The sequence below is a fragment of the Mesoplodon densirostris genome, chromosome 7, assembly GCF_025265405.1.
Source record: "Mesoplodon densirostris isolate mMesDen1 chromosome 7, mMesDen1 primary haplotype, whole genome shotgun sequence".
NCBI lineage: Eukaryota > Metazoa > Chordata > Mammalia > Artiodactyla > Ziphiidae > Mesoplodon > Mesoplodon densirostris.
The window spans coordinates 45009683-45022365 of NC_082667.1; the positions used below are offsets into that span (position 1 = coordinate 45009683).

General features: G+C 39.1%; 1 protein-coding gene across 5 annotated transcripts in view; it reads left to right on the forward strand.

The window, feature by feature from the left end:
• The first annotated feature begins 477 nt into the window (after nt 1-477).
• Nucleotides 478-12683, forward strand: part of GRM5 (glutamate metabotropic receptor 5) — a 516357-nt gene continuing 504151 nt past the window's right edge. For all 5 annotated transcript variants that reach the window (XM_060104244.1, XM_060104247.1, XM_060104249.1 and 2 more), the window contains exon 1: nt 478-1138. In XM_060104244.1, the coding sequence (XP_059960227.1) occupies nt 478-1138 (661 nt within the window). The remainder of the gene's footprint in view (nt 1139-12683) is intronic.

A 12683-nucleotide genomic window follows, 5' to 3' on the forward strand; every position in this document is an offset into this window, starting at 1 on the left:
GTTGGGCCTCCCACACATGAGATTTGGTTTTGTGTACTCCAGATGAACAAATGAAAAAAATACTAACCTAAGCCAGGTAGGATCCAGAAGCTGTATCAGCTGCTTTTATCAAATCACAGAATCACAAAGGAGACAGGCAAAGAAGAGTCAGAAAGATTTTTGGATTCTTTTTTTCAAGTTACCTACATCAGAAAGACCTCTCTTTCTCTATTAGCATAGACTGTTCGAGCTTCCCAAACTGGTTGCACTTATGTTGTTAAATCCCCATTCTATTTTTTTCCCCCAGGTTTTGAAGATCATGATCACATGGATGCATCTAACTAAATGGTCCCCGGTGACATGGTGGTCCTTTAGAGAGCACATCTAAATCACTGGCTGATTTTTTGGTTTGCCGCTCACCATAGGACATCACATCTCAGAACTCGCCTAAATTTTCCCCACCATGCTGTCTTTATTAGCTTGAACTCCTTTCCTAAAATGGTCCTTCTGTTGATCCTGTCAGTCCTGCTTTTGAAAGAAGATGTCCGTGGGAGCGCACAGTCCAGTGAGAGGAGGGTGGTGGCCCACATGCCTGGTGACATCATTATCGGAGCTCTCTTTTCTGTCCACCACCAGCCCACTGTGGACAAAGTTCATGAGCGGAAGTGTGGGGCAGTCCGTGAACAGTATGGCATTCAGAGGGTGGAGGCCATGCTGCACACCCTGGAAAGGATCAACTCAGACCCCACGCTCTTGCCCAACATCACCCTGGGCTGCGAGATCAGGGACTCCTGCTGGCATTCGGCCGTGGCCCTAGAGCAGAGCATTGAGTTTATAAGGGACTCCCTCATTTCTTCAGAAGAAGAAGAAGGCTTGGTGCGCTGTGTGGATGGCTCCTCCTCTTCCTTCCGCTCCAAGAAGCCCATAGTAGGGGTCATCGGGCCTGGCTCCAGTTCTGTGGCCATTCAGGTCCAGAACTTGCTCCAGCTTTTCAACATACCTCAAATTGCTTACTCGGCAACAAGCATGGATCTGAGCGACAAAACTCTGTTCAAGTACTTCATGAGGGTCGTGCCTTCAGATGCCCAGCAGGCACGGGCCATGGTGGACATAGTGAAGAGGTACAACTGGACCTATGTGTCAGCGGTGCACACAGAAGGTAAGTTTTCTTTACACCGAGTATGTCTTGTGCACCTGATAGCTTCCCAGTTAAACCTTCAAGTTTTGGAGGGCTAAAATTCTCCTAATTATTTGAGATCTTTTGAGTGGCTCCGTTATACCACTTACATAAGAAGGGATGGGATGGCAGATGTCTAGAGCAACATAGATATAAGCTAATATGAGTGATTATGTGACCATCAGTTGGCAAAATGGATACTTTTTTTTTGGTTTATGTATTACATTATTTGTACATCTTCTATAATGATGATAGGGATTTTTAAAATTTCTAGATCTTCTTTGAACTCCTTACATTTTAACACTGTAAGGTTGCTCTGAGTACCTGAGAGTTTCTGATAGTTAAAGGGAGGTACACATAAATACACATAAGGGGGCCTCCCTGGTGGCGCAGTGGTTGAGAGTCCGCCTGCCGATGCAGGGGATACGGGTTCGTGCCCCGGTCTGGGAGGATCCCATATGCCGCGGAGCGGCTGGACCCGTGAGCCGTGGCCGCTGGGCCTGCGCATCCGGAGCCTGCGCATCCGGAGCCTGTGCTCCGCAACGGGGGAGGCCACAACAGTGAGAGGCCCGCATACCACAAAAAGAAAAAAAAAAAAAAATACACATAAGGCCTGAAGGCAGCCAGTTCTGGCCCAGGTATGTTGTAATAGAAAATTACCAAACAGTTTAGTCTTACAACTATTTTTCAGTAGAGTGTATAGTTAAATCTGAAATGGAGATGTGTATGAATTAGTTCTATCCTTGTATAGGATATTCTCAGGAAGTATAAGTTTTAATAATTCAGCATTAGTTTGCTTTGAAATTTATTGCTTCTTTATGTGGAAATCATAGTGAGGAAGGAAAATATGACTGAGGTTCTATACCAGATAATAATAGTATTAGCCCTTATTGTTGTTGATGGTGCTTTTCAAATGCGTTTGTATACATTATTTGTTAGTTCTCAACCAACGCTGTTTGGGATAGGTTTGATTTGACCTACAGAGGTTAAGATACCCAAATTGTGAGGCTTACTCATTATGTAGCACTCTTTCTAGGACAGCATACTGCCTATGCTAAACACTACAGTATACCAAAGAAGGTACACAGACTTTGTATAGCTCATTAGATCATTGTTAGGATTAGTTGAGATTTTTACTTTATTTTTTAAATTAATTAATTTTTTTCTGTTTTAAAATTTTTTTTATTTCTTAAAATCAAATCAAATAATAATATATTCATATCATTTAATCTCTTGTGTAAGTATATTTCATCCAATATAGCCAATATAGAGACATTGATACATTATACAAAGTCATGTCAGTTGGATCAATTGACCTGAGAATAACTTTGAAAGTTAATTATAGCTATCAACTACTGAGGCACTATGAAAAGGGTTTTTTCATGTATATATTCTATAAAGATATTTATTGATAGTACTCAAACAAACAAACCTATGAGATAGATTATGTTTTGATCCCCACTTTACAAATGAGGGAACTGAAGCATAGAAAATGTAAGCCACATGCCTAATGTCAAGAATTAAGTGAAAGAGCTGAGATTCGAATGTTCGTGAGGTTCAAATCTCAGTTGGGATTTTTAAATTCTGTAATAATACTGCCAGTGTGTTCCAAACAGTCTAATCTTGTAAAAGTGGGATTGAGTTATTGGTAAATTAATGAAATGACCAGAGTAAGACTACTTCAGAGATTGGGAGCCTGTCACCAATTAGATATAGCAAACTTTTCATTATCAAGTGACATAACATGGATCTCACTGTATGACCACTCTTAACAATATTCAGAGCTGCACAAACATAAAATGGCCTTCTATACTGGATTGAGACTTCTATGCCTCTGGAAATTTTCATACATAAGTTTATGGTTTATGTACAAAGATGTTGATATATAGAGATTTTGATCAGTGGATAGGTCATTGGACTAGGAGACCTTTAATTTTTTTCCTAATGCTGAGATTTTTCTTATAAAACCACTATTTCATTTGATTCTCACAACAAGCATTGATCTAGATAATCCAGATATTTTATTCCATTTTTAAAATACGAATGTTTTAAGAGTTTATATAGTTCATCCAATAACTACCTGATAGCAACTTCAAAGGCAGGAGGAGGGCTCATAGCTACTAACTGCTAATTCAGTGCCCTATTATAATTCAGCAGAATCCAATAGAATCACACCCAGAGGATATATATTTATGCAGCACATAGTCATTAAGTCAGAACATACAAAAGGCTCTAATAGTCCTGTGAAGGACAGCCCTATGTTTTATACGTTACCACCCTCAATGGGCATGCAGTCTGGCAAAGGAGATGGAGTATGCACTAACACTTCCATAACCATAATTCAAGATGACACGGAGTTACAAATGTTTCTCAAGTAAATTGAAGGAGAAAAAAATCACCTCCTGCTCTATGGTGATGGAGGCCATAGTGGAAGTCTTAGAGAAGGAAATGAATTTGACAGTGGAATTTTAATAGGAAGAATGCTGACAACTGGTGAAAATTAAGAAGGCATGGGTCTCCAGTAAAGGGTATGAGGAAGTATGAGAAGGTGAGAAAGTTAAAAAATATGTTTGCAAGAGACCAAGGATGAAGCTATGTTTGCTTTACCTCAGATCAATCATAAATTTCATTAGGACCTTCAATCTAGCTTTAGAAGAGTAGGCCTTGGTCAGTCTGTAGGAGATGCTAATCCAAGATTGTGTTCAAAGAGAAACACATCATCATGACCTTTGACTCTTACTAATTTAATCTTTTTTTTTTCAACCTAATTATATTCCTGTACTGAGTGATAAAATAAAATAAATTATAATGCACCCATAAAGTATATTATTAGGTAGCTATTAAAATGAATGAGACACTCCATAGGTAATGAGATCATAATGATCTCCAAGATCATTTTAAGTGATAAAAGCAAAGCACAGTTCTATGTAAATGATATGTTATTTGTATAAAATGGAGTTTGTAAAAATAATTTGATTGAATATTCATAGAATTGTTCTCAGAGAAGAGCAAAACTGATAACAGTTGCTCCTTCTGGGTAGGACTTCTAAGGCCTTAAGGAATAGGGTGGAATGGAAGAGACTTTCTTTTACATAATTTCTACATGCAAACATTTGAAGTTGTGTATTACATGCATAGACTACCTATTGCAACATAATAATTAAAAGAAAATATTCTATTTGTGGGCAAAAAAGTCAATAAAAACTTATTGCCAGGACCTCCCTGGTGGCGCAGTGGTTAAGAGTCCGCCTGCCGATGCAGGGGATACGGGTTCGTGCCCCGGTCTGGGAGGATCCCATATGCCGTGGAGCGGCTGGGCCCGTGAGCCATGGCCGCTGGGCCTGCGCATCCGGAGCCTGTGCTCCGCAGCGGGAGAGGCCACAACAGTGAGAGGCCCACATACCGCAAAAAGAAAAAAAAAAAAAAAAAAAAAAAAAAAAAAAACTTATTGCCAAATTCAGGCAAATTTAATTATTTTTTCAAAAATAGGCCAATAGAAATTTTGTTGACAAATTTGGGCAAAATATTTGGAAGATACCAGCAGAATTTAGGAGAGAACAAACTTTGAATACAAATATTGAAGACTAGAAGAAATGCTTTTTGGTTTATTGTTTTATGTGATTTAATCAAGAGGTATTTATATTGCTTGGATCCTCAGCAAGTAAGTGGCTAGTGAGGTTACATGGTATTATGTCTTAAAATTTATCGGCATAGGAGCAGTGGAGTAGGAAGTTTTACAAGGTAAAATTTACCTCCAGGATCAGAAAAATGCTTGAGTAACAAGATACAGCTCTGCTGGGTACTGTGGAAGTCCCCAAGGTGATGCCTAGGTTTCTGTTGTCTGGCCCTTCAGGAAGCCGCTGCAGGACTTCCCATGAAATGACAATAGCAGTTCTTACTTGAGCCTCTTTCTATGGCTGGATTGGAACAGTTCTCTTTAGCCCTAGATCACCCTACCTCAGTATCTCAAACTTATCCCCATGTCTGTATAATTACCTTTTTTCACTCAGTTGATATTCTTCTTTCTTGAAGAGTATGGAAATTTCCAAATGCTTTCACACAGGCATTGAGGTCTATAAAAAGACATTGTCTTATTTTCAAAAAAGCTCTTTGTTCCCCCACGTTGCCCATTTACTTTATACCTAAACGTGCAGTACTTTGTCTCTCACTCCTCTTGGCAGCTAACACAAGATGTTACTTTGAGAACGTGTGTGGCATCACAGAATTTCAGAGGACAGCACAAGAAGCATTGGGTTTCAGCTTCAAGGTTAATCTCCTCCACTTGCATTTCCTTGGTTTATGTTTTTCCGTAGGCTACAGGACTATATATTTACAGTGGCTTGTTATATTATGCACACATATTGTCCAGGCCTTCAAGGCAAGGAGATTAAATGTATGAAAACAAAAAAGAAAAAAATACAAACCACTCTAGCTCTGCAGCCGTGAAAGGAGCGTGCAGTAACTGAGAAGAAAAAGTTGTATTCTTTGTAAAGGAGACAGTCCAGTTGCCACTGTCTCTGCTCTAAGAAAATTTAAGGGGTCCTTTGCCTCCATACATTGGGAAACCTTGGTACATGTGCCCATGATAGTACAGAGTCTATGGTGCTTGCCTGTTTAGGGGTGTGGTAGATCCATTGCTTTGGCTCTGATGATTTCCATTGATGACCCCTTTGCTTTGTAACTTAATAGTTCCCTTCCACTTTCATGCAGCACTAGCCATTTGGTCAATAGAATTTGGTGGAAATGAAGACTTTTTTCCTAGTCTGTCTGTCTTAGAACCCTGTCTTCACCTTGTGAAGGATGAGTGCTGTCAGGTTTTCCAGATGAGGCTGTCTTAGACCACTTGACCTCAACTATGTGAGAGCACCCGGTGAAGAGCCACACAGTTGCCTTCCTGACCCACAGTCAATTTCAATCATATAATATATCCTAACTGAAACTATAAACATTACCTACCTAACCATAAATTCATGTGCAATAATAAATACCTTCAAGGTAGAGTCCAGTATAAGCATTTTCATCCCAATGACTAAACTTGAACACCCCCCCTCCCAAATAGGATACTACGACAATGTTTAAACTTCAAAATCAAAACAAAATAAATGTATTAACATGCATTAATATTTTTGAGATTTTAATGGAATAATTGCTGTGGGCAAGAAAGAACATTTAAAATGCTTTACCCATACTTCTGGTTCAAAGCTAGAGGTTTGATAACTTCCTTAAAGTTTGGATGCTTTAAGTAGTCAGACACTTGCATATATTCCATTATTACATGCTTCCCCTTGATATAGCTCAGTTTCATTGAGGAAAGTAATTACAAATTGCCACAAACCATACATACTGTACTTTATGGATGACTTACAGGATTTTCACACTTCACAGTTTTTGCTGACTTTAGTTGAAACTCCTCTGTACCTGCTCAGGGCCTGTCAGAGTGCCTAGCACATAATAGGTGCTCAAAGACTCTTTGGTGAATGAATGTATTTGTGTTAAAGTAGTATCCAGCTCACACTTAATGAATATATAGCATGTGGATAAATAGCAGCACTTGTAATTTTTCACAGTTTTGCTTCTTTATAAAAATGAGGTGCCAAAATGCCTCCCTTGATTAATTGTAAAATGCTATTCACACCCAACTCCCTTTTTTGTTTGCACGGGTTCTTGAATTTGTTACTTCCACCTAATGATAAAGGAATGCTATTTTTTTCTAGCCAAAAAAAATCTCAGTGATGCTCTGGGGGAAAAATGTACCAGTAAGTGGTACTGGTAATGTGACATCATTAAAACATTGTGTGACTTTCAGGTTATGATATGGTTTTTCCATCAATTATTTAAAACGTTAACAATCAAGCTTTGGTTGAAAGACCTTGAATGTGATTCATAGTCTATGTGTTTAGTTTACCTTCTAAAAAATGGGAACACACTTTTTCCATCACACCTTTTCTACTAACTGTGATTATATCAAGATAACAATTTAGTTTGGAAAGATGAGAAGTGTCAGTATGAGCCCTACTGAGTACTTTTTAAGGGGATTTCATTTTGTTTCTTCAGGGGTTGAATAGTGTTGAGAGTTGAGATGACTTTTCAGGTGGTCATGATGATAATTCAGACACAAAAACTACTGTTAGCTCTATAGAATGTTAACACTGTGTTAACAGTGTGAAGTGTTTTAGGTAAGCATTTAATAACCCCTTTATCTTACATTTGAGGAAACAGTATGGACAAGTAATTTGGCCTTAGTTGTACATGATTGTTAACAAAGTTGGGTCTCACAACTCAAGATTCCTGTCCAAAATTTTGTTTCCACATTCAGTGAAAGAATTGCCTCTCTTAGGAGGTAGTGAGTTAAATTCTTGGTAACTCCTGTGCACAAGCCTGGAATACATAACCACATGGAGGGGATCTGGAAAAATGAACTTAAACCTCAGCTGGGAGATGAGGGAGTTGGATTACTTGTCCTTTTGGTAACTCCCTTTCTTGACAACCAAATGTCATTTAATTGAGATTCTATTATTCTGTGTGTTAAAACATGGTCATTTATACTATATGTCATTAATTTTCTACTTGATTCATTTATCCCATAACACAGTCTGATAAAGTTACCAATTTTTAAGTTAAGAGAATAGGTATGGAAAGAGAAAGTGATTTTTTTCGCATAATACTGTAGCTACTTAGTGACAGAGCGAAAATTGAACCCAAGGCCAACTCTTTAATTAAGTCCAAACTCCCTCCCTGTATACTGGGGTAGTTGTGGCTTCAAGGAAAAGTTGAATGCACATCTATTGATTCTCTTCCCTCCATAGGAAATAAGAAGACACTATTCGTTTCCCTTCTGAGAAAATCTTTTGAGCATATTTCATGTGTGTTTTTATCTGGCTGTGAAAGCAACACCATTCCTTGTTCACATGGAAGGATTTAATTACAGTAAAAAGAAAATAAATTAAGGAGGAGGCATGTGGCAACAAGTTAACCTCATAGAAGACCTTTTTGTGAGCCTGATGATAAGTACAGACTGTAGGTTGTTTCTATTCTCATCTCCATTGCAGACGCCACAATCCGTCCTTCAGATGCCAATTATGGGAGGAAGCCGTATGGTACCAAGTTTTTAAGAGCAGGAAGACATATTGTTAAATGCTGTAGCCTTATGTATAAAAAACTTCTTTGGAATTTGTCAGAACTAGGAGTTATAAAATCTCATCTTGGCACATTTGCAAATACTCTAGAAAGACTTCTCAATTTAACCAAATGTTGAATTGAGGATACTTTTTGGCAAGAGATGTGATAGTCAGATATGTTTATCTTAGGGGACTTTAAAACCAGAGCTCATGCCCCAGTGATGCATTTTATGCATCATTTTTCACACATACACAAAGGATTTTTTTAAAAAAGAATATCTAGTCAGTGTTGTTTCAAAAAGTACATCACAACCCATGAATTAATTGTGAAACCAATTTAGTGGCCTGAGACCAGCAGTTAGTATACAGTAGAATAAAATAGGATAGAGTAGAATATAAATATCAGTATATTACATGATAGTAAGAGTAGATATTGCTCTGTAAATTTTTATTTTAGTTGCATATAGCCATATGTGTACTATGGTTACCATGTACAGTGTTTTTCTTAATATGTCTTACAGCTAAAAAAAAAAGCTTAAAAGCAACTTACTCTACTTTTCTCTTTAACATTGTTAATTTTTTTATTTGCTACAGAAATGCAAGTCACATACAAAGGTTTATGCTTCTGTGACAATGTCATTTGGTTTGTCTCTCCTAGATGGGTGGATCTTAAGCCTTATTATTAAGAACAAGCAAGAATTCCAAAGTATCCATGGTGGGAAATGGTAGAGACTGTGAGCAAAATAAAAATAATTCATATATGGTTAATGATAAATGGCATAAGCATCAATATAGGACAGTGTCGAGGACACTAGAACAGGAGGTTGAAGGCAAGTTCTCAGTCCTAGTTTTTTTCTTAAATTAGTTTCTGCTTTATAACAAAGTGAATCAGTCATACATATACATCTGTTCCCACATCCCTTCCCTCTTGCATCTCCCTCCCTCCCACACTCCCTATCCCACCCCTCCAGGCGGTCACAAAGCACCGAGCTGATCTCCCTGTGCTATGCGGCTGCTTCCCACTATCTATCTACCTTATGTTTGGTACTGTATATATGTCCATGCCTCTCTTTCGCTTTGTCACAGCTTACCCTTCCCCCTCCCCATATCCTCAAGTCCATTCTCAAGTAAGTCTGTGTCTTTATTCCTGTTTTACCCCTAGGTTCTTCATGACATTTTTTTCCCTTAAATTCCATATATATGTGTCAGCATACAGTATTTGTCTTTCTCTTTCTGACTTACTTCACTCTGTATGACAGACTCTAGGTCTATCCACCTCATTACAAATAGCTCAGTTTCGTTTCTTTTTATGGCTGAGTAATATTCCATTGTCTATATTTGCCACATCTTCTTTATCCATTCATCCGATGATGGACACTTAGGTTGTTTCCAGCTCCGGGCTATTGTGAATAGAGCTGCAATGAACATTTTGGTACATGTCTCTTTTTGAATTATGGTTTTCTCAGGGTATATGCCTAGTAGTGGGATTGCTGGGTCATATGGTAGTTCTATTTTTAGTTCTTTAAGGAACCTCCATACTGTTCTCCATAGTGGCTGTACCAATTCACATTCCCACCAGCAGTGAAAGAGTGTTCCCTTTTCTCCACACCCTCTCCAGCATTTATTGTTTCTAGATTTTTTTGATGATGGCCATTCTGACTGGTGTGAGATGATATCTCATTGTAGTTTTGATTTGCATTTCTCTAATGATTAATGATGTTGAGCATTCTTTCATGTGTTTGTTGGCAGTCTGTATATCTTCTTTGGAGAAATGCCTATTTAAGTCTTCTGCCCATTTTTGGATGGGGTTGTTTGTTTTATTGCTATTGAGCTGCATTAGCTGCTTATAAATTTTGGAGATTAATCCTTTGTCAGTTGCTTCATTTGCAAATATTTTCTCCCATTCTGAGGGTTGTCTTTTGGTCTTGTTTATGGTATCCTTTGCTGTGCAAAAGCTTTGAAGTTTCATTAGGTCCCATTTGTTTATCTTTGTTTTTATTTCCATTTCTCTAGGAGGTGGGTCCAAAAGGATCTTGCTGTGATTTATGTCATAGAGTGTTCTGCCTATGTTTTCCTCTCAGAGTTTGATAGTTTCTGGCCTTACATTTAGGTCTTTAATCCATTTTGAGCTTATTTTTGTGTATGGTGTTAGGGAATGATCTAATCTCATACTTTTACATGTCCCTGTGCAGTTTTCCCAGCACCACTTATTGAAGAGGCTGTCCTTTCTCCACTGTACATTCCTGCCTCCTTTATCAAAGATAAGTTGACCATATGTGCGTGGGTTTATCTCTGGGCTTTCTATCCTGTTCCACTGATCTATCTTTCTGTTTTTATGCCAGTACCACACTGTCTTGATTACTGTAGCTTTGTAGTATAGTCTGAAGTCAGGGAGCCTGATTCCTCCAGCTCCATTTTTCGTTCTCAAGATTGCTTTGGCTATTCGGGGTCTTTTGTTTTTCCAAACAAATTTTGAAATTTTTTGTTCTAGTTCTGTGAAAAATGCCACTGGTAGTTTGATAAGGATTGCATTGAATCTGTAGATTGCTTTGGGTACTAGAGTCATTTTCACAATATTGATTCTTCCAAATCCAGGAGCATGGTATATCTCTCCATCTATTTGTATCATCTCTAATTTCTTTCATCAGTGCCTTATAATTTTCTGCATACAGGTCTTTTGTCTCCTTAGGTAGGTTTATTCCTAGATATTTTATTCCTTTTGTTGCAGTGGTAAATGGGAGTCTTTTCTTGATTTCACTTTCAGATTTTTCATCATTAGTGTACAGGAATGCCAGAGATTTCTGTGCATTAATTTTGTATCCTGCTACTTTACCAAATTCATTGATTAGCTCTAGTAGTTTTCTGGTAGCATCTTTAGGATTCTCGATATATAGTATCATGTCATCTGCAAACAGTGACAGCTTTACTTCTTCTTTTCCAATTTGGATTCCTTTTAGTTCCTTTTCTTCTCTGATTGCTGTGGCTAAAACTTCCAAAGCTAAGTTGAATAAGAGTGGTGAGAGTGGGCAGCCTTGTCTTGTTCCTGATCTTAGTGGAGATGTTTTCAGTTTTTCACCATTGAGGACGATGTTGGCTGTGGGTTTGTCATATATGTCTTTTATTATGTTGAGGAAAGTTCCCTCTATGCCTACTTTCTGCAGGATTTTTATAATAAATGGGTGTTGAATTTTGTCGAAAACTTTCTCTGCATCTATTGAAATGATCATATGGTTTTTCTTCTTCAATTTGTTAATATGGTGTATCACATTGATTGATTTGTATATATTGAAAAATCCTTGCATTCCTGGAATAAACCCCACTTGATCATGGTGTATGATCCTTTTAATGTGCTGTTGGATTCTCTTTGCTAGTATGTTGTTGAGGATTTTGGCATCTATGTTCATCAGTGATATTGGCCTGTAGTTTTCTTTCTTTGTGACATCCTTGCCTGGTTTTGGTATCAAGGTGATGGTGGCCTCATAGAATGAGTTTGGGAGTGCTCCTCCCTCTGCTATATTTTGGAAGAGTTTGAGAAGGATAGGTGTTAGCTCTTCTCTAAATGTTTGATAGAATTCGCCTGTGAAGCCATCTGGTCCTGGGCTTTTGTTTGTTGGAAGACTTTTAATCACAGTTTCAATTTCAGTGCTTGTGATTGGTCTATTCATATTTTCTATTTCTTCCTGATTCAGTCTTGGCAGGTTGTGCATTTCTCTGGAGCTTCTTTAAGCAGCGCTCTTAATGCCCTCTCCTCGCGCACCAGGAAACAAAAGAGAAGAAAAAGTCTCTTGCCTCTTAGGCAGCTCCATACTTTTTCCCGGACTCCCTCTGGGCTAGCCGTGGTGCACTAACCCCTTCAGGCTCTCTTCCCGCCCCCAGCCCCAGTCCTCTCCCTGCGCTCCAACCGAAACCCGATACCCGAGCCTCAGCTCCCAGCCCCGCCCGCCCCGGCGGCCAAGCAGACAAGCCTTTCAGGCTCGTGTGTGCCTGAGGGCACCGATCCTCTGTGCGGGAATCTCTCCGCTTTGCCCTCCACACCCCTGCTGCTGTGCTCTCCTCCGCTACTCCGAAGCTTTCCCCGTCTGCCATCCGCAGTCTCCGCCCGCAAAGGGGCTTCTAGTGTGTGGAAACCTTTCCTCCTTCACGGCTCCCTCCCACTGGTGCAGGTCCCATCCCTATCCTTTTGTCTCTGTTTATTCTTTTTTCTTTTGCCCTACCCAGGTATGTGGGGAGTTTCTTGCCTTTTGGGGGGTCTGAGGTCTTCTGTCAGCGTTCAGTAGGTGTTCTGTAGGAGTTGTTTCACGTGTAGATGAATTTCTGATGTATCTGTGGGGAGGAAGGTGATCTCCGCGTCTTACTCTTCCGCCATCTTTCTCCGTCCCTCTCAGTCCTAGTTTTTATCAGAGATCAAG